This window comes from Artemia franciscana, chromosome 11, assembly GCF_032884065.1.
Source record: "Artemia franciscana chromosome 11, ASM3288406v1, whole genome shotgun sequence".
NCBI lineage: Eukaryota > Metazoa > Arthropoda > Branchiopoda > Anostraca > Artemiidae > Artemia > Artemia franciscana.
Genome location: NC_088873.1, coordinates 25678823 through 25702374, shown reverse-complemented (window position 1 = coordinate 25702374; position 23552 = coordinate 25678823). Strand labels below are relative to the sequence as shown.

Genomic DNA, 23552 nt, shown 5'->3' with positions numbered 1-23552 from the left:
TTAGTAGAAATCTTTGTTAGAAATCGGACTCTATTCAATCATCATTTATCTGTGAAGAGACTTCAGTAAGAAAAAACATTAAATTGCCGAAGGAGCAAAAAACAGGTAATTGCAAAAATATGTGTGTATAACTTAAAAAGATTTTACACCATTCCAAAAACCTTAAAAAAGAAAACCGAATGTTTCAAGCTTAGTAGAAATCGTTGTTAGAAAAACATCATTACGGAATTTCTTTTGTTATAAGTATAGCCCACGAAATATAATTTTAAGACATGAAAAAAATTAAATTTTCTTAGACTTCGGTTCAAAATCGCTAAAGATGCTATGTAAACCCCGAAAATATTTTGGTGTCTCAGCAATAAAAATTTTAAAATTAATGTTTTTTTTTGTTAGCATTAAAACTATTGCCCAGGCACCGTAAGTATTTTTGCAGTTTACATAATAACTTGAGCGGCTCTGAACTGAATTTAAAAAAGCTTCAACTTTTTTTTCATGTCTTAAAAATACATTGCGTATACCTATAACAAAAGAAATTTGGTAATGATATTTTTCTAGCAACGATTTCTACTAAGCTTGAAACTTTTGGTTTTCTTTTTCAAGGATTTTGAAATGTAGTGATCCCTTGTTAAAATATGCACGTATATCTTTGCAATTAAGTTTTTTTTGCTCTTTAAGCAACTGCCAGTTTTTGCACTTTACATAATTTTATGTCTTTTCATATTGCAGTCTTCTCGCAGATATTTGATTATTGAATAAAGTCCAATTTTTTAAACTGTTTCTACAAAGATTCCATTTTTGGTTTACTTTTTAAGGTCTTTGATTATTGTAATCCCTTGTCAAAATATATATAACTATTTTTGCAATTGCAAGTTCTTTGCTCTTAAACCAATTTATTGTAACTATACCCATGCATGAAAATCTTTAATTTTTCCACTGAAGTGTGAGAAGCATGAAAACATTATTGCAATATTGATGTATATAAAAAAGGCTTCAAACACATAAATATTTTTTTTCCAAAATTAAGCCTCTTAATGAATTTTCTCGAACCTCTCACCTATCTAGACCGACGATCTCGATTCTGAGCCCCGGCACTCGGCACGCGGCAGGTTTCTATATATAGATTCTTACTGTCGCTTGTTTTCTAGCCGCAGAAATTTTTAGCCTTTTCTTGATGACATACCGTCAACACAGGCTCGATACAACCACCCTACGAAAAATACGAATTCTTTCTTAAATTACTGACCTATTTAGATCGTTTTTGTCGCCAGTCTTCGCTGCTCCTGGCTGTCCAACCATAGATTTCAGTGTCCATTTTGTTCACCTTTTCCTCAGAAAGTTTTTCCATGGCTTTTTTTTAGTAGTTTAAATACATACGTCGTCTCACACTATTTATACATCAACTACTATTTATGGTTTGATCATCATTTGCGTTGAATAAAGCTAGTTGAATAGAGCAAAACACAAGTCTCAAGTTTCGAATACGCTTATGAAACTCTCCAGAGAACATTTGACGTCTTAAAAAAGGCAAACCAGTTCATTTGCAATTTGTGGTGGTAATGACACTGCAATTCGATCATACAAGCAGCAATCTTCAAATGATTGTTTGCTTCTCTCTCCTCGGAAAATGGAGGGATCCACAGTGAATACAAGCAATGTTGAAGGAACTCAATGACTTATATGTAACACTTACTGAGTTTATGGCTCTGTACCTATGTCCTTGGTTTTATGCCTAACGTTGTTGATGTCGAAAATTACGACGCCGCTGTTCTTGTAACATAATATTTCTTTCTTCTTCACTATGATGTTTGACTCGATCAGATTCTCATTGTCGCTTGTCTTCTAACAGCATGTATCTTCACTCTCCATTTTTTTGACACGCAATTTTTTTGACACGCTCTAATTCTCGTTTTCGCATATCTTCTAACTGACAGTGTGTTTGCTCTCCATTTTCATTTTTTACACGTTTTGATGTTCGCTGTGACATATCTTCTAACCGTATTTTTTTTCTTCTTCATTTTGGACTTTGATTACTTCAGACAATTTAGCAATGCCCTCTGCTTTACCTGCCCGTATTGATCTTGTCTCATTTGATGGTCCAGGTTATTGGTTTTCACACATTGTATATCTGGTTGGGTTCAAACCTGTAAGCTGAATAACGTAGCAAGTTAGTTTTATCACTTTAATTCAAACTAGAAAAAAAAACGAAAATTTTAGAAAACAAAATTTTTTGTTAGAAAAAATCAACTTGCTAGTAATTAAGCTCACAGGTATAAACGCAACTAATATGGTTGAAAATCAACAACCTGAACAATCAAATGAGACAAGACCAACACAGGCAGCTAAAGCAAGGGTATTGCTAAATTGTTTGAAGTAATCAAAATCCGAAATGAAGAAAAACCACAAACGCTTTTAGAAGAAATGCAACAGCGAGCAACAAAGTGCAAAAAATGAAAATGAAGAGCAAAGACACGGACGGTTAGAAGGTATGCGTAAAAGAGAATTTGAGCACGTCAAAAATGAAAACGAAGAGCAAAGACGCACGCGGTTAGAAGACAAGTGACGTGACACCGAGAATCTGAGCGAGTCAAAAATTAAAATGAAGAGCAAAGACAAACGCGGTGAGAAGACAAGTGACACCGAGAATATGACCGAGTCAAACATAATAGCGAAGAAGAAAGGAATGTTAGGTTACAAGAACAGCGGCGTCGACATCAACAACGTTTGGCTTGTCTTCCTTGTGGGGCGCTCCATTTTCCAAAGGAAAGAGAAGCAAAGAAAGGTAATTCATTTAGAGATTGCTGCTTGTATGGTCGAATTGCAACCACCACTACAAATTCCAAATGAATTGGTTTGGCTTTTTTTAAGACGTCACTTGCTCTCTGAAGACTTTCGTAAACATATTCAAAACATGGACTCGTGTTTTGCTCTAAATTTATTCAATGTAAGCGATAATCAAACCATAAATGGCCGATGATGTATAAATAGTGAGAGATCATGTATGTAACGGAATTGCTAAAGCATAAGCCGGGGAAAAACTCTCTGGGGTAAAGATGAACCAAAATGGACAATTAAGTCTATGGTTGGAAAACCAGGAATAGGGGTGACTGGCCCTAAAAACGATCTGAACAGGTTTAAGAAAGGATTCGTATTTTTCATAGGGTGGTTGTATAGAATCTATGGTGAAATCATAACGTCAAGAAAAGGCTCAAATTGTCTGCGGTTAGAAGACAAGCGATAACGAGAATCCCTATATAGATGCTTGACGTGTGCCCAGTGCCGGGGTCTGGCGACGAAGCCGTCGGTCTCCTTGTTATATATATATATATATATATATATATATATATATATATATATATATATATATATATATATATATATCTATCTTTACATGCGAGGAATAATTGTGTATCTATTTATGTATTTTTTTTTTAATGGCTGTTTTTTTCCGGGAAAATTTGTATCGTGAGACTTTCTGGCCTGGAAAATTGATCTTGATGTATCAGAAGTTTGGGAAACTTCGTTAAAAGCCTTTATTTATCAAAAAAGGGAAAAAAAGTCTGGTAAAGTACAGATGTTTACTAAAGCCTTTTTTTCTGTCACTAAATCTTTAGTTTCCCAAATTCTCTGGCCAACTGAGATCAACCTAGTTGGTCGTAGGTTCCACCCCAGGCCCTCCTTTAATTGACACCCGATTTTGAAATACAAGAAATAGTTGTGTTTCTCTATCCGATATTAGTAAAATGCGGCCTTAAATAATAGTTATTTTGGTGCCAGATGTGGTTAATCTGACGTAAGTTGAAGGATTTGACAAATGGCAAAGCACAATTCAAAAGGAAATCCGGGACCATGAACTAAAGTTACATCAATCACTTGTTATCCCTTAAAGTAAATCCTAGTTCAAACCATGCCCGTTTTCTCATAGGCGGCAAAAGCAGCCAATAAAAATCGCTTCAGTTGTAATCATATTCCCACACAAAAATATCAAAAGCCTGTAACAATAGTAGAAGCGTAATCATTCATGTTGTAACGATCATACTGTTCAGAGACTATCCAAACCCAAGTGAAAGTGATGGGGTCGAAAGATCACGGTCGTATATCTATTATTCTTTTGTGCTGTCTTATTGGACTGTCAGAGCAGTTTGGAGAGCGATTTAGCCGATTGACCCCTGGGTTAGGACTCGAGTCATCTATAAATTATGCTATTCCAGGATTAGATCGGACCACCAAAGCTTTGGCTACGCGATTAAATATTGAAACTTTCCTCAGTATCTGGAAACTTCAAAGCAAAGAGAATCCGGAGAGACGTAAGTCCTAAATAATCAACTATTAGGCTACTTTTTATTTATAGAAATGAGCTAATCCAGAAACTTCTGGTAGAAAGATGAGAGGGTTGAAACAAAAGCGAATTAGAGGTTTTTAGGATAAATTGTGTCATTGTTCAAGTCTAATTCCCTTTTCTAAAGGTAACATTATGATAAGAAAAGGGAAGCACCATTTTCAGAAAATTATTCATATAAGATAAATGTTACGTCATTAAAAAGCGAGGACGCCATAGAAAACCCAAAAATTTAAGTAAATGGCTCCATTTTTTTTTTTTTACACGAAGCTACTTTAAAAACATAATAACCTGAATTAACCTATATGACCAGCAAACGTAGAAAACATGCTATTTCTGATCTCCGAAAGTGTTATGTGCACAGGGTGGGGTCAAAGCTATTGCATATTACTGGGTGAGGCAAACAATATGGTTAGTCTCATGCGTTGTTATTGATGTTTTTTTCTACAATATCACCTAAAAGAGAAAAGAGAGGCGAAACAAATTTCCAATGCTGCAACTTTCCCACATCAGTGCTAGTTTAAAAATGTCCTATGAAGCATTACTGTCATTATTTCTAAACTCGGTTTTGGTTAGGGTACAAAACTCGACATTTTCTATAGAATACTAGATGAATTTTGCCATTGAGATAAAACTGATAAAACTAAACATGTACGGAATTTTCTAAAGGGAAGATCCTTCGGAAAATCCTTTGGAAGATATAATTAATCCTACCTCCTGTTCACAGGTACGAGTGCTTTTAGCCCCCCTTGCACCACATAAAAAATATGGATGCCTCAGCGCGTAGAGGGCGTTGTATAGAGGATTGTTTGAAAGATAAAACAATCTTGTGTTTACAGGGCATTGCTTTAAATATAATCCTAAAGCTTCGGTACCAAAATCTTAGGTAGATTTTAATATAAATATATATATATATATATATATATATATATATATATATATATATATATATATATATATATATATATATATATATATATATATATATATATATATATATATATATATATATATATATATATATATATATATATATATATATATATATATATATATATATATATATATATATATATATATATATATATATATATATACATATGGATATACATATATATGTATATAAATATATGTATGTATATATATATACATATATATGTATATTCATGTATACGTATATATATATATATATATATATATATATATATATATATATATATATATATATATATATATATATATATATATATATATATATATATATATTCTTGGAATATGCTTGGAAACTTGCTTAAAACAGTCATTGCTTGAACCACAAATAAATTAAGCGCTTTATTTGAGGAACATTTTTAGTGTCTCATCCTTGCAAGTAAAAAACAGATGCACCTTTTTGTACGAAGAAGAAATTCTGTTTTCTAGTGTTACCTTTGAATTGTAAAATGAATTACAGGGAATTGTACAAAAAACTGCAATCAAATATTTTTTTAATCTTTTCACCTTAGAAACTATAAATCCACTTTTCAAACAGTTCGTGATAACAAATTGTAGTAAGGAGCGACCCGGCTCAATAGTAAACGAAACTCTAAAAAACGGATTTTTGATGCTAAAAGATACGTCAAAAGAATCAAATTTTCATGCTGATTTTAAATATATAAGTTTCATTAATTTAGTCTTTGTCATCAAAAGTTACGAGCCTGAGAAAATTTGCCTTATTTTGAAAAATAGGGGAAAACACCCCCTAAAAGTCATAGAATCTTAACGAAAATCACACCATCGCATTCAGCGAATCAGTGAACCCTACAGCAAAAATTTCAAGCTCCTATCTACAAAAATGTGGAATTTCGTATTTTTTGCCAGAAGACAGGTCACGGGTGCAGAGATTATTACGCATATCAAACTTTAGCGTAAAGAGCGAGGCGTTGAGGAGGGGACAACTCATTTCATATATGGAGTAATTTTTGTTCGTTTTAAGTTTTAATGTCGCTCCTTACTTTCAGTTAAACAAGACTAGTTTTTTTTATATTTAATTTATGAAAGAAAAGGGTATTTCTCCATTGTATTTAATTTATCTACTCTTAGTCTCACAGAGTAAGCTTCGATGTTTTCTTATTATTTATTTTTGTAACCACTTCATACGGAAGAATTGGTCGTATAAGCTCTGAAGGGAATCTTTTGATTGGAAATTATATATTCTAGTGCCCTTTTAAACGTCTAAAGTGATCGGAGGGCAAACATCCCCCCTGCCATGCTCTTTTTCCTCGATGACATCCGATCAAAATTTGCCGATAGCCATTTTGTCAAAAATCCTAAGGTTAATTATCGATGTCTCCAAGGTTGACATACCCCCCCCTCCGCAGTGCCCGGGCCAAGGTCTTAAGGTTCTTTATTAAAAAAGAGGGTATGTTTGACCCTGGGTCTCCGAAAAGGCTTAGTGTATTAAGGTTAAACCGTGAGGAAATGTTGAGAGGGATGTTGAAAAAAAAGAATCAAAACACAGTACGTGCATGCTGGTTGTCAGAAGGGCGTATCAATTATTTGTTAGGAATGGCTATGGGATATTTTTGGGGTAGGTTGATGGTGATGTCGATGAGTGATCGGAGGGTAGCCAACTCTCCTCCCCCTTTCTAGATGCCCCATCTTTTCAACACTGATCGAAGTCATAAAAAGTCCTTTTTTCCAAAACAGTCAAAGGGTATAATAGCTATGTCTCCAGAGATGTCATACCCCACGGCCCCCGGTGTGAGGATTGTAAGTTGCGCATTTTTTTTTATTTTATTTTTTTTTTGATAAAGGAGATGTTAATGACATAGCTAATATATACAGAAAAAGGACGAAGCCCAGCATTCCGGGCTTGTATGACTGCTCCTAGAATACTCTACATTACACGTATGCCTCAGGTTTCCACATCATCCATATACCAACATACCAACACACTATTATAATTCCGCTCAAGACAAAAATTGCCCATGTTTACACCGAGGAATTATCCTTAGGAAATGGGGAATGTTTGATTCTGGGTGTGTTCAATAAATTAGGGGTATTGCGTTGAAACTTTGGAAAATGTTCAGAGGTATGTTGAACTAAATCAGTAAATCAAAAGAAACTATGTACATCCAGTTTATCCAATAGGCATATCTGCAATGGCGTAAGAACGGCAGACGGTATTAATTTAAAACTTTCAGTGCATGTTGAGTAGGATCTTAAAGTGGCTGGAGGGCAACCAGCCCCCTCTCATTCTTTTTTATCTGTCTTCCCCTTAAATATATCTGATCAGAATTTTGAAACAGCTATCTTGTTTGAAATAGTCTAAAGGTTAAAATCTATGTCTCCCGTGATGACATAACCACCCACAGCCCCTGGGGCAAGGGCTGTTAGTTATGCAAGTTGCCCATTTTTTACTAGCAGGATTTATCATTGGAAATGTTTGATTCCAATGATAATGATTCCAAAGGGGTAAAGTTTGATCCTGGATGTATCCGAAAAGGCTAAGATTATTGAGGCGGAATATCGGAGAATTTTGAGGGGTATATTGAGTTAAATCATAAGAGCATTAAGCTCATTTGTGTATTAAGCTCATCAAAAAAGACGTATCCTTAATATCTTAGGAACGGATAAGAGTATTAACTTGAAACTTCTCGGGTCACTACCGCTGCTACTGTTACTGTGACTGCAACTGCAACTACTAGTGACTGCGACTACATGCAACTGTTACTGTGACCACTTGCGACCCCGATTAAGATTACTCGTGACGGCGACTACTTGAAACTATGACTACTTGTGACTTCGACGGTGACTACTTGCGACTGCGACGGTGACAACCTGAGTTTGTGACTGAAACCATTCGTGACTTCGGCTACTTTTACTTGCAAATACTTTAAGGAAATTGTTAAGGGTGGTATCGAACAAAGACAAAACGCACAATGTGTATGCTAGTTATCAAAAGGGCGCATCAACAATATCTCAGGGGCGGCTGAGGTTATTAAATTGAAACTTTCTGGGTGCGTTCAGGGGGTTGTTCAAAATTGATCAGAGGGCTTGCAACCCTCCCCACTTGGTCTACTCAGAAGTTCACTCCCCAGCACTGATCAAATTTTGAGAAAAAATTCAAAATACTCGAAAGGTCTAATAAATAGTCATCCATGGATATTACGCACCCACGGCCCTGATCTAGGTTGGAAAATATGTAATTTGTCCATTGTTTACATAAGGGATTTATCACTAGGGAAAGGGGAATTTTTGAACCTGGGTATGTCCGAAAAAGCTAAGGGTGTTAGGGTGAAATATAAGGGAATGTTGAAGGGGATCCTGAACTCAATGAAAAGACGCTGTGTACATCCAGGAATCAAAAGGGGGAATCTGCAACATCTAGGGTTAAGGTATTAATTTGAAGCTTTCAGGGCCGCTACTACTACTACTACTACTATCGCTGTGGCTATAAGAAGCTGCAACTGGGACTGTGAAAACTTGTGACTAAACCTGCAACAACTTTTGACTGTGACTGCAACTACTTGCGACTGCAACTACATCGAAATGTTGATGGGGACAACACAAATAAAAAAGCACCAACTCCATGCTGGTTGCCAAAAGGGCTCATCAGCAATATCTCAGGAACAGCCGAGAGCATTAAGTTGAAACTTTCAGGTCATGTTGAAAGGTGCTTGGAGTGAAAAGGGCCCTCTTTGCCCTTTTAGACACCCCTCTCCAACACTAATCAAAATTACGAAATAGCTATTTCGTTCTGAATAGTCAAAATCTCTAATTTAAAAAACATTGTCTCGTAAGAAAAACTTGCCGGTAATGTTTATTCAGGAATGAAGGCTATCATTTAAGTTCATCTTGATAGTAAAAGTTTATTGCGGAAACAAATATATGGGAATTCTTGAAAAGAGCTAGAAAAGCTGATAAGTCTCGCCTTTTCTGTTTTATTTTTCCAACAGAATATCGGCACTGGAATATCGTAGAGAGCTATATAATGTCACTTGCAAGCTAATATTCACACCTACGCGCTTTTTATAATTTTTTTTTCATAACAACAGCATCATAAAATGCCAAAATGCGATTTTAGTGTCCTTTCTGGAGTGTAAAGACTTGAAGCCATAAAAGCTCTACTGCCGAATCTCCATGATCAAAAACCTTTAAACTGGTGGTTTAAGTCCTCCTCTTGAATACTCTCCTTCCCAAAGACCTTTGCAAGAGGAAAAAAAGGTTTTGAAAAAAAAGCCATCAAGTGAAAAAAAAATATTCAATTACACAGCTGATTCGTTAATGACAAAAGATATTTACTTAGATTTGGCCACTAAAATTAATCATGAGGCGATTTCTTGATAATTACGAAAAATACTCAATAACCGGGCATGTCTGCTTTTTCTTTTTTCTTCCCAACTCTGGCCTGTCACTGGAACATCTTAGGGGTGCTGGAATAGGTAAATATCTGAGGTTCTTGGAATTTTTTTCTTATTTCTCTGACCCCATAAAGGGGTGAATTAACTGGTGAATGGTTTTGATGATAGATAGCATTCTTCACCCGAAAGTTTAAAATAAAAACACGGTCTATTCACTATTCAAAACCTGCTTACAAATAGAATGATCGCTACCGTCACGACATACTTTTAGAAACCTTTTATAGCAGACATTTTTGAGCCTATAAAAGTTTAGTTTATTCCCATTTCCTCTCAATTTATATTGAAATCTTTCTGACTTTTGTTTTTTCCTAGACTAGAGACTTTTCTATTAAAATTCAAGCCCGACTAGAGAAAAAACTATTTCTAATCTCAGGTTAGCCCCCAATTCAACGACCCTCACTCCTCCTCGTTTACATATTTTAAAACAGATTAATTATAATATTTGATAAAATACAAGGGAAAGAATCTGGTTATTTATGAAGAAATTGGATTGGTCAAAATTAGTTTAGCCCCCAAATGGATAAAGTTAGAAACTGCTAACGAAGCGAGAAGGAAATTTTTAGTTTCTAATCAGCCTTGTTCAGACTTATTCTTTGGTCTCGGGCTGAGTTCGTTGAAACAGGGATTGATTTAAATGGGGATAAAGATACACAAGGGTTGAGTTAAACAGACATTGATTTAAACGGGGGTTCAGTTGCACAAGGGCTCATTTGCTCGAGCGTTCAGGTACATGAGGGTTCAGTTGCATGGGGACTCGCTTGCACCTGGTGTCAGATGCACGAGGGATCAGTTGTTTGGGGCTTAGTTGTGCTAAAGTTCAGTTACACGCAAATTCGATCATGTACCTTTTTAACTTTTTAAATGGATTATCATATGACATCACTCACATGAAAAATATTTTATTTTCAAATTTAAGACTTAAAGCATAGTCTGCCAAAGCGTGCACGTCATGCTCATGACCCTCCAAAATATTGCCATTCCCCACCGATGAGGCCGACACCCCAGGTTGGGAATTACGGCCCTAGACCCTACTAAAGGGTGATCTTTAATTTTAGCATCAATAACAGCACTCATGTATGGCCTATACCTTATATTTCAGCTTTGGATTAACCTTAGACACTATTAAATGCTGACTTTTACTTTTAGCTTCAGTAACAACACTCCTATATACCATAGTATCTTGTATCAATCCTGTCAGTCTTTTATTTACAAAAACATAATAAGGTTGGCTGTCATATCATCATGTGAGTACCATGTTAACTTATAGGCTATTTTATGACCAAATGCTGTTTTGATTAGGACTCGATTGTTATGGGTGAAAAATAGCAGCAGTCTGAACCTCCACTCATTCTGTGGGTCCTATGATGGACAAGAAGAAACCTAATGTATAGCTCCTTATTTGCCTCTTTTTCATGTCACATAATTCAGTATTTTACTGGTAGTTGTGTATTATTCAGAACACACTGAATAAGTGAAGTTAGGTTCTTCCGTGAAAAAAACTACGAACTGCAAACTGAACAAACGAACTGCAGTAATAAATGGTATTCTACTGTCAGCAAACCACGTATTTACACGCAAATTGACTTTTTTCAAACATGGCCCATTGTTACACTTCCAAAAATGTTGCTTCTCGTAAGAGTATAAAGTCATGTTGTGTCCATTGACGCACTGTTTTGCTGTGAGCAATAACTCCTTATCTGCCTCTTTTTCAGTCTTTGGCAAACCCCAAATCTTCATTTCAAATTCCATGTTCAGATATTATCTTCTATCACTATGCGTAGCAAACTAAATTGAGTTTTGTCTTTGTGGCTCTGAAACCGGATTTTCTCAGCAAAATTCTTGAGTTTGTTCTGAATTGAATTGGATCAATTGAATAATGCACAAGTACAAAATATTTAATTAAAATGTACCTCCTTCGTAGTTTGTTTCACAAAAGAACCTAACTTCACTTATTGAATGTGTTCTGAATAATACACAAGTAGCATTTTACTCTTTGAGTCAACCTTTTTGACCTTCGTGATCATCATGCTTTGCTGCAAGTCATGTTTCACCAAAATTCTGGTCCCATCTCCTACTGTTTTTTCTCTTGCATCAATTACAGTCCTACCGAGATTTAATTGATTCTTATTGTAAATTCCTATATTCATCACGACAGAAAAATAAGGCACTTGGGAAACCGGAGCTATTGCACGCAGCATGAATCCTGTTTATTCTTTTGTTGATAATTTGTCAAATAGTCACGATTTTACCTACCGCTTGTTAATGGACCCGGATCCTCCGTGTTGACGTTTCCATTCTCAGTCTACTTAAATCTTAATTATTGACTGACAGATGTCATACTTATGGTAAAACATCCTGAGTCTTTGTTTCATGATTTTCTTTTTATTATTTTTAAGCTGAATGGGCTCTAAACAGATTCAGCTCTGTCATCGAAATTAAAAACAACGATTTTGTTTACGTTCTGAAGAACATATTTTGCATATAGGATAATTAAAAACGCTCTTTGTAGCTTAGTATCTTTGTTAAAGTATAAAAATGGCGATGCCCGTGAGTGGACACTGCTAGAACGTAAGAGGGATTGCCCCCCCTCCCAGATGAACAATACTATCAGATTTAGCTAAAATTGTCATAACCTCCTCCCCCTAAGGATGAAATATTCATTAATGCTTTTCAAAAAAGAAGAAATTATCCTTAACAGTCGCTTTAAATAATATGTTAGGCAACAGACATGTTAGGCTACTTGGTGGGTTGTCAAAAAGACATGCTTCTTTTGGTACTATCTCCATTTTAAACATAACGGTGTGGCCGACAGGAGTGTAAATGGAAGGGGTGGCTAGCTTCTATCCCATACATTTTGAAAAGTACTTCTTGGTATTTTAATTGAAAAAAAAATTGAGAAATATCTTTTTCTATCTTCATTAATAAAGAAAAATATTTGCTCCATGAATTTTCGTGAATTAGTGTCATTTGTCGCCCATTAAAATCACACAACTGTGACAATGATGTTAATTGGAGAGACCATGTGTCTCCGCTAGGGTTTTGCCCTGCCAAGATTTTGAAAAATACTTTTTAGGAGTGTTTTTGCTAAATATACAACCCCTTATTGTATATTTTCGCTGAAAAAATGGCAAACTTACTCTCCTAGATTTTGAAAATATAGTTTGTATCCCCATTCTTTCCCTGTAATTACCTAGGATGGGGGGGAGTATTCTTTTACATTGACGTGGCGAATCCATGAAGCTCAAGATAAAGTCAGACAAAAGTCCATAGGCTACCCATCCTTTTCCTAAACGGTTTAACTTGCCAAATTAATAGAATCTTATTGTTTCCATCTGCCCACTCAATTTTATTCGTATTCGTTTATTTAAATAGCTATCGTAGCACTCAAAAATGAACGCTAAATTATGCTATTTTTACAATCACAAAATTACAATTAACACTTGTTAAATGCTCTTACAAAATATGGTACAAAGGAGTTTGTGAATCTGTTCGTACGGCACTTGACTGGTTCTAGTTTGTTGTAATGCCTAGTATATCTGCTCATTGATGCGGATGGTGGAAGTATGGATCGGTGCTTCTCGTTTGTTGATAGTGATTTCCCAAATTTCATTATCAGCTCATGTCTTCGGTCAAATAAGGTGGGCAAATTCAAGAGCTCAAGGGCACTTTCGTAGCTGCTGAACCTGGGTCCTAGTATTATTCTAGTAGCGCGTTTTTGGACATGTTCTAGTTCATCTGCCATGTAAGCTATGTTCTGAGTTTGGGGACCCCAAACAGGATAGCAATACTCGAGGAAAAGCCTGATGTAGGTTGTATACGCCAGGAGGAGCTGACGATCAGAGAAGCCTAACCTGCGCATACTTGTTAAACTCTGGATTGAATAGTGACCCTTAATGTGTTGTTGTTCCTCTCTTTTTCTTCTTTTCCTTTTTATTTTTTTTGTAATCTAGTTCTGGCAATCGGATTCGTAACAGTTCTTGAGAAGTACGTTTTTTTTTGTTTTTGTTTTTTAGAAAATATAGGTAGAAACGAAACAAAGCCAAAAAATAAGACAGCTAGATTAAGGTGTGCTGTGCAAAAAATAAGGACATTATGGACAAAATTGAAAATGTAGAAAACTTCCAAGTAATTTTACACAAATACTATAAATTTCGTATTTTTCTATTTCTAGGATATAGATCTAGTTAATAAAAACTTCAAATCTGTAAATTTTAAATATGTTGAAAGTTTAAACATGTTGGCGTTTAAAGACTTCTAGTGGTATTTAAAAAGTGTTGAGTATTTAAATTTAATTTTTTAAATTTAAATTTTAAATGCTTCTTTAGATTTGAAGTTGTCAGATGCTTCAAGTGTCTTGTAAAAGTGATTAAAAAATTAATCACTTTGTTTCTATCTCCTGTTGGGTTTTGTAAGAAGTCGAGACCAACTAGCTCTGATTAAAACCCTTGTAGGATTAGAATAAAAGAAAAATGATCATTTTGCAGCCTACTGCATTTGATAATTCAAGTTTGAATATTTCATTTTATTTTCATCATAATTTATGCTTGCTTTTCCAACAACTAATGTTCTTCTTTTCAGAGCCCTTTGACCATTAGATATGCTTAACCTTAACATGGTCAAGCGAAAAATATATATATGTAAAAAAAAAAAAAAAAATTAAAAATGAAGCCAATGTTCTAAATGTGAAGAGTAAAGAGTCCATTGACCACAGCTAGAGTTGAAGCTTTCGCTGGTTCGTTTTTAATGCCATTTTTACGGTCTCGAAATATGGGTCTAGTTTTTGGTCTTAGTGTGAAGCATTCGTGCAGTTCAGTTAATGTATCAACTTGTAACGTGGCGTTTCTTCTTTTGGAATAAATATCCAATAAAACTGGAAATTCTATAATCATGTTTTTGTTGACCTATTTTCTTGCTGGAGCTAAAAATTAAATTTGACTTCAGCGGAAACGTAATTTCTTAAGTAAGCTTTAGTATTTTGAGGCTGTTACTGACATTCTCTTCCAATAGAATTTAAACTTGCTTTCAACGATTGCATGTATCGTTTTTTCTTTAGGCCTCTAGTTTCCCTCTTTTTTGCTAGGATTCAACCCAAATTAAGGAGGGGCTCCAGGTTTAAATTGATGATGATGTATTGGCATTAAGGGTATTCCCAGCTCCATGTGAGAATGCTTACTCTGGCTTGTAGACACGATTGCTATCACTGTCAGTTCCTCAAGCACTAAAATTGCCTGAATTTGCATGCTACCTAACGATTTCGGTGCTGCAGTCAAAAAAATTGTTGCGCGTGTCGTGGCTTGCGCTGCGACACATGCATTCCCCGTTTAAATGTAGCAGAACTAATTTAGGTTAATTTTTCTATCTTTTTATGTCTCGTTATTTCAAGCTTAGTGCCAAACTTGTGAAATGATCACAACAAAAAGGCGATCCTGATTATATCGACTTTGCGCCAATCTTTTGAAAGAAATACGGCAAAAAGGCGCTCTGTGCTTTTTGTTAATTCCTCTGCCTTTTTACAAAATCTTCATTAATTCGTTCAAGATAAAAAGAAAAATTGTAGCACGGAAGTGCCACTTTTTGGTCATTCAATATAGCACGTACTATAGCGCTACATATGATAAAGTAGTGCTAAATAGCACTTTCGTGTTACAGGAGGCAACTCTGCTCATAGATCCAGAGTCAGATGAGCAAACTAACATTGCAGATTGAGAGCAAAAAATCACTTACAAAATCGCCAAATAGGAGTCTTAAAAATTGCTCAGGAGAAATGAGGCTTGTTTGTCTAACTATGGAATTGATTTCTACATTCTAATTATTTTAAAGACCATGGAGCATCTTATGGGAGCAAAAACACAGATCGCTTAGAAAATACTAAAGAAAAAAGAGCCTATGTATGCCATATTATTAGTGCAAATCATTTTTGAGCCCTTCCACTAACGTGAATAATTTTTTCTTGTTTCTTTTAATTGAATCTCTATGCAAATTTTACAGTTGATTACGATGGCTCCTACACGATATTTGCTCCACTTGACGCCGTTTTTTCGGCTCGTCTCCCTTTAGATATATCCCAGCTACTGCTTAGAGATGACACTTTCCAACAGATGTTACTGCTCAACCACGTTGTGAAGGGCAAGGTAAGATTTACGAGAGTGAAATAAGACAATTAAAACATTGAGAATTTTTCGTGTGACTTTTTATTGTAAAACAGATGTTTATAATGCCCTTGTCATTTAGTCAATCACTACACGTCAATAAAACAGTTTATTGTATTTTGTCATAAGACTATCATTAACGTAAGCTATAAAATTGCTTATCAATCCTAGCATTGACTAAGTGAAGTCTTTAAATATCGGAATCCGTTTGTCTGCTTATTTTATTCCGTAAATTCAAGCTTCCATGAACAAATTTATTTTCTGTGATTCTTTGAAGAGAGGGACAAGGACTTGGAATTCTTTGAGGGGATGAGACTGAACAACAAAATCAGGTGTAACCGTAATTCACTTTTTGACTAATTTTTCAGTTTTTGGCATGAATTTTATGACTTTCTTACCTCAGACAGGAGGGGACGAAGAAAAGAGGGTCTACTGGCCAGATCCTTCATCAAGGAATTTCAGTGAATAAAACTTGCCGTTCTCTAAGTAAAGTTAATCTTCGGGGAGAAAATAATCCTGAGTTACGGTTGCATTTTAATAAAGGAAACAACAATAAAATATGTAAAAAAAAATATTTTCAGTAGCCTGGATATTAAAGAATACCCCAAAGGTCTCTGAACACTTTTGTGTAGAGGGGGATTTTAATTTTTGAGGAGAATATTCAATAACCTTAGGTATACCATAGAAATGATAATATATAAATCGAATCTAGTGCAGGCTGTTTGTAAACTCAAAAATTTTAAGTTTGAAAAAGATTACACATCTAGGAAAACCTGAAATTTACGGAGGACATAAAGCTTATTTTTCAAGAATTTTGTTTTGAAAATGTTCTAGTCAAAACCTTGAAGCTTTTCAAGCTGATTAAAGTTCAATGTTCGAAAGCAGACTTAGGTTTATCCCGCCATTAAAGTTTCCTAATGCTTGCTTTGACTCAATCTTTTCTTAAACGTATTTCTAAGTAGAATGTATTTCATTCGAATGTGAATTCGCTTTTCAGATCAAATCCAGATTTGCATATATATGTGACATTGAGAACTCAGGAATGCCCAGAAGGCTGACTCATTAAAGATTAGTGATCCATTCAAGACAATCGAAAATCCTACCCCCCCCCTCCCCCCGAGAGATTTTACTGATCCACCTTTCTTAATAATAGCTTTTACTGTAGGTTGACATCTCCAATTTCTCCAAACAAGAGTTTAGAAGTCTGGGTGGACATGTTGTATTGCTTGAGCACCGTGGAAAAAAAGGTAAAAATTAATGATCGTTTTTCCTGAAGGCTGATATTTTTTGCTCCTTTTGCTTGGAGGTTCGTCAAAATTTAAGTTGGGAGAGTATTAAAAATACTTCTGGAAGAGGAACCAATATGTATATACATATTTTTTAATTCCAACTTAGGTGGTAAAATTCATTGCACCTTTGCCTTCTCTCTCTCTCTCTGCTTACGTGGAATAGTTTTATTCTTTTCTTTTTTTTTGTAATGAAATGTACTCAGATATGGTAGATTCAAGTCTTTTCAGGGTTGAACTTTGTTCAGATTCTAAAAAACAAAATAAAAAGTTAATTCACAAGTAAGTAAAAGGGGACTTCAAAACTTAGAAGCAATACAAATTGTCATAAATATAAGGGTGCATGCTTTAAAACGTGCACTGTTTGTCAAATTTCTTTTAGAGTGAATGCACACTTTTCAGTGCAAATGCTGTAAAATGCAGAGCTCTCAGAAAGACTTGATATGACGAAGTTTTAGTTTTTGTTGCATTTTGAAAGATAATAAACAAGTAAACAATAGGAATTTTAACCATATCCGCAAAACAGGTGATAAATTACGAGTTTTGAATCAGCGGAAGCTGAGGAATTTCAAACTGCATTCTTTTTCAGAATGAACATTTTTAGTTTTGTATTTTAAGAAGGGCAATTTGGTCATTACTGCGGCTACCACCATCTTATTGATCCGATGAAGACATACACTTTAATTTTACAGGATATACTACTTTCAGTTTTTAATTAAGAGTTATAAAAAAAAAGATTGTTTCTTTCGTATGCAGTTTTGGCAATGTAACCTTCTGCGCTTGTTTATTGGTGAAACATATTCAGAAAAAAAGACGGTTGCAACTTTAAAGAAAAGGTTTTGAGTCAAAATCCAAAATATACATATTCAATTGAAGTTATAAGCGACATACACGGTTAATGATCAGCATCACCCAAACTAGCCAAGAGTATGCAAGAACGTGAAAAAAAAATGCGCAAAAAGGTTTTTAATCACCCATGCATGGCTATGAGATACCCAATGTTTAATGAGATACCCTATATTTAATAAGGTCTGAAGCTGAGTAAAGGGAGGCAGCCGTTCCGTAGAATATGATTTTTTGCTAGCCAGGTTTGCTCATTGGCTAGTCTAAAACTACTTCATATAATCATTGAGCTGGAAGTAATGTTTTTTTTCACAAACACGAGCCCCATTCTCCCCCTAAACATTATGAATTAAATAAACTTCTGAGATGCGACACTTTGGAGTAGAACAGTGGATTTTGAGAAAATAATGCAAGGTATGCCCTTTGCGTTGTGGATCGGGTAATTTTTTTCATAGAAATATGCGAAAAATGTCGTTTGTTTCTTTGTGAGTAGTTTTACATTTGTATACTGTGTCGTACAAAACGTTTTCTCTTTTGCTAAGGCTGCTTCCAAGGGTTAGTTTTATTTTATAATAATATTGTTTTTACAATTAGTTTTTCTTACAAATATTTTTTTAGCACCGAAGACGCCCTATCAAAGGTTTATGCCAAAATATCTGTATTGGTTGTGTTTGTTATTCAATGGCTTAAAATTATCCTCGTTGTTGCTTTCTCTTTTTGTTTTCTTCATTTTTTTTCTTTCGTCGTTTATTCATACCAAACCCATAGCATAGCCAGTTTGGTCTCGGAACCTATTTGTGTATTATGTATACTTCTTTGGTGGAATAAATCGATATGTCCGTTTATTTTGATTATTTGATAAAGTTTCTAATAATTCTCTAATATTTTAGGAACAATAAAGATTAATGAAGCTGATGTAATACGCCAGGCCATAGAAACTGAAAGATTCATTATTTATGTGGTAGATGAGATGATCAATATTAACTCCCAGGACATAACTAAAGCAGTTGAAAGAGTGCTACAGAGCAGCCCTAGAGTAAACTTACAGAAACGAAAAGACAGTGTAAGGCCTCGTGGTCCTCCAAGACCTTTGAATCTTCAACCAACTGGGGGCACTCCACAGCCTCCGGCTATCCCCCTATTTATCCGTTCACCTTCACCCCCCTTGGATGGACCCCAGCCACCAGCATGGATTCCAGAAGAGTTTTCAAGACATGATAATGGGGTGCGAAGAAAGAGGAAGAATGTTATTATTCTAGGAAGTTTGACGAAAAAACGACAAGTTAATCAAACGGAGCTCAATGCTATTGATAGAGATATTGAAGATACCAGCAAAACTTCAAATATTGGAAGTGGTGGGAACGAAGATCCTAAGCAAAGATTGTTGCTAGCTGAGTTGATGTCACCGCTTATGACAGCATCGGCTAAGGAAATCTCAAAAATGATGAAAGACGATATGGATTTTGGACAGCGTGTGGTTCCACATTCAAAATCTTCAAGTCGGCAGGTATGTATCAAAGCTATAAGAAATCTGTTTCAATTGTCGAATAAAGCCTTGTTCCGTTAACATATTTTGTTACTAATTTAAAAGAAAAAAATGTGAAAGATTTTGCTAATTAACAATCAGTAAACATATTCAGCGCTCCTACTTGTAAGGACGAGTCATTATAAATTTCTTCTTAAGAAAAAAATTTCGGTCGCAAAAAGATAATACATTTATAAAAATCATATACCTTTATATGTTATAATAATTTAATCTACTATTTGTGATAGATAGCGATATGAAAAAAAATAATACATTTTACTGGCTTTGACACAAGTCTGTTGTAAGAGAATATCAAAATAAATTTAACCATTTATCTGGTAAAATGAACTGATTAAGAAAAAATCACTAAAATAAAAGTAGCAATTGGGGATTTAAGAAAAGTGTCACTTTAAACTGACCTTCTCAAGGAGGTGCCTGCTAACCTTGATTTGACTACTTTAGTTCCGTTATACTTGTTCCTATGCCCAAATATCCTTCTTTGAAGGCTTCATTGTCCTATATCGCGAACTTTTCATAATTATAGAGAATTTACGGCTTATTGTTTTACTATATCAGCTCTGGGTTTTACTTTCACGCAAAACCAAAGCATAATTAAGGATGGACGAAGAATGCATTTATCTTGCAAGAACTTCAAACTGTCGGAAGACGGAGGCAAAATTAGCGTTTAAAACTGTCTGACAAGTTTTCTTTTCGACATTGAATTTTATTGAAACTAAAATTATTGATGCGGCAAGGTGATGACATGATTTCTGTCACATGATTAAAGGTAATTTTGGTGCACAATTCTTTCTCACTATAATAACAAAAGAGGGATATTTTCCTTTGTACCTATACCACTATTTACTCTTGGATTAATTTGCTTCAATTTAGGGCTACCAAATTGAAACAAACGTGTTATGTAATAAAATTTGAGCCATACAAAAGCATATTAGGTGGGTAAATTAAAATGAAGCACTTTTAGCAATGATATATTAATCCAAAAATACTTTCTTATATCATCCATAAAAAAAGTTTCCCTCTGATTTACCCACAACTGCCCTAATATATGTAGCGAAATTGTGTGTATTCCTTACATTTTGCAATAAGTCACTCCTTTGTCACAACTTAATACCCGTACACGATCAAAAACAACAAAAAAACATTTTAATTAGTGGTAGGCTATAGGTGTAACAGAAAAGATCTCAAAAGAGTGATATGATTCGATTCCCCAGTCAACATGTTTTCCGAAATCAACATTTCCTACCACCCTCCAATCCTCTCTCCCCTTAATGCTTGGATATTGCCCTAGGCTAAATGCAAAATTTTGTTGACTTTGCGTTTTTTCTGATTTTCATGACGTCAAATATCGCCAACTTGAAAAAAGCGGAATTTTGTGCACAATCTAGGGCCACATTCAAACATTTGGAGATGGGTGCAGGGACATTTTTGTCATGGTAGTGACATCACATTTGGAAAGGGTGTTGGATGGAAAATTAAATGGTACTACTCTGTTGCTGTTACAGTTTTTAGTCCCAAAAAGGAATTTACGACAAAAACTACCTTATTACAATATAACTTGTTCTATTATGCTTGTTTTTATATTTCAGGTGGAAAATAAATAAATAGTTGTTCCCAACCCTAATAATTTATTGTTGAGGAGACCATGCCCCTTAGATTAGGGGTAAATGGGGGAGAAGAGATGGTGTTAGGTAAAGAGAAAATCAATCCAGTAAATTGCTTCATTTGGCTCGTATTATTAGGTCACTGGTTAGTATTAATAGTACAAATGCTGGATGCAGTGAAAATGTAAAAAGTAGAATAGCCGAGGCGTAGAGTGTTTTTCTTTTTCGCCATTGAAGAAAGCTTGGAAGAAGGGTTTAATTATGCAGACGTTATGCAGACTAAGATCAAAAATTGGAAGCTAAGGTCATGACAGACTTAAAGTTTGACTATGGAGTTTGAGCGCTTCAAAAAGCTGAAGTAGACTTGTTATATTTATACGAAAGTAAATAGTAAACGATAGCTATAGGTACTCGTTTGATTGACTGAATATCCAACACGAAGCTGTACCAAAAAATTGAATCGAAACGTTTAAAGCCACACAAGCTGTGTGACGCATTTTTTGCAAAAAAAAAAAAATAAAAAATAAAAAACTGCGTTCTCATTAAAATGTTACATATAGGTGTCAGCCCTACTGTATTGATAGGTAGCATTTGAGAAATCGCTACACTGGGAAATCACTTGCTTTAAACACAAGATTCGCTGAAATTTCTGGTCAAACGTTGACTCCACAATGAGCGAAATTTGAAGCAATAGGTACGATGAAACAAAAAAACGTCCCCCTGTGGACTCTATACAATAACAACGTCCAATAAGGTTAGTCCCTTAGTACGCCCCTTGCGAATGAGGACATTTTCGATAGGCAAATTCTTTCTTAAACCATATTGGCCTACCATAGCATAAAGAAAAAAAAACGATCGCTAATGGATTCTTTAAGGCAAAACAAAAATACTGAAGATAACACAGAAAGCGAATATATCAGGAGAACAACCTCCTCGTTTCAACAGACCGTTACTTCTAATTATTATTATTCTTCTAATCATTCTCTTGCTGGTAAAAAGGAGTGGTCGCTTATCTAGCTGACAGAGCATTCCACGTTTCTTGGATTCAGAGCTTGACTACCTTAGAGATGTTTATTTGGGAATGGTTATCCAATTAGTTTAATACATTCTGTAATTGCAAAAAACATTAAAAAAATATCTGTAATTGCAAAACATACTAAAAAAATAGCAGATATTGATATAGCAGACGCGAACCATGAACCACTTCCCCAATGACGTAATCAAATACGTTATCCACCCATTAGGTATCAAAGGGTGTCCGCAAGAAATGCAATGACTAAAATCAGAAATCAGGTGTACTAGTTCTCCAATTTATTTAATTGCTGGTTCGTTTGTTTGAGTCAATGAATTTCGCTTTTATTTCTCAGCTGTTCGTTAGTATCCGCCAATGGCAGTTCATATTTTTTGGATCTTGTGCAAATCGCAAATATTGGTGAATAGCTCACTTTACTGTTGTTAAATATTTGATTTTAATTCTTATGATTTTTGGTCTAAATTTTATTTATCATTAATGTTTTGGTAGTTTTGTCATCGGATTTTAATTGGTTTTGTTGTACTTTCCGCGTTTTTTTTTGGTTTTTGGTTTTTTCTTGATTATATTATTTTATTCGCACTGACGAAGAGAGGTGGTTGTTCTCTCAAAATACTCGCTCTCTGTGTGTTCTTCAGTATTATCGTTTGGCCTTTAAAAACCCAATTTTTGATCGTTTCTTTCTTTATACAAATTGTTGTATTTGTTGAGGCATTTGTTTGTTTTTGCGCCATATTAGCAAGGAAAGTATTGATGTACTTTGTAGATTCTTAAAGTCGACCAATAGATTTTGTCAAGTTTAGTATATCAAGTGTTTACAAAACGAAGTTTAAAGGACAATTTTTCTTCCGTTCAAAAATTTCTGTTAAATTGTCAGGGCATACAAATGTTCCTTTAAATAGCCACCAGAGCTAAGCTGCTCAGCCTTTTTGTCCTGTTGAATTTCTTAGCAAAGATTTTAGCCTTCCAGGTGTAGAGAAGCCTCTTTCTGGAGTAACGGTAGTTACTTATAACGTCGCAACAACAGCAAAAAGAAGAGTAATATTTAGGTAAAAAGAAGAATCATAATCCCGAAGTGAGGACAGAACACAACAGGACCTTTATAATATTGGAAATATTTCTCATTTGCAGTGCTAAACCCTAACCTCTTTCTTCAGGCACGCCCCGTCTAGAATATCAGCGTCTAGCTCAAACAAAGACTCTAATTTCATGGTATTGGATCAATAGAAACAATCTTAGGAGGAACACGGACACTGAGGTGTGACAAAACATTCTTGTGGAATTCAAAAAGTTGTTTAAGCGGTGATATGAAGTGGTTTAAAAAAGGAATAAATTGAGTTTCTCTATTGAGCAAGCAGA

General features: G+C 34.9%; 1 protein-coding gene across 1 annotated transcript in view; it reads left to right on the top strand.

The window, feature by feature from the left end:
* The first annotated feature begins 4000 nt into the window (after window positions 1–4000).
* LOC136033013 (uncharacterized) overlaps window positions 4001–23552 on the top strand; it is a 57354-nt gene continuing 37802 nt past the window's right edge. Inside the window, exons 1-4 of the mRNA XM_065713552.1 lie at window positions 4001–4304; window positions 15727–15869; window positions 17053–17134; window positions 18907–19523. Of these exons, the coding sequence (XP_065569624.1) occupies window positions 4070–4304; window positions 15727–15869; window positions 17053–17134; window positions 18907–19523 (1077 nt within the window). The 5' untranslated portion in view covers window positions 4001–4069. The remainder of the gene's footprint in view (window positions 4305–15726; window positions 15870–17052; window positions 17135–18906; window positions 19524–23552) is intronic.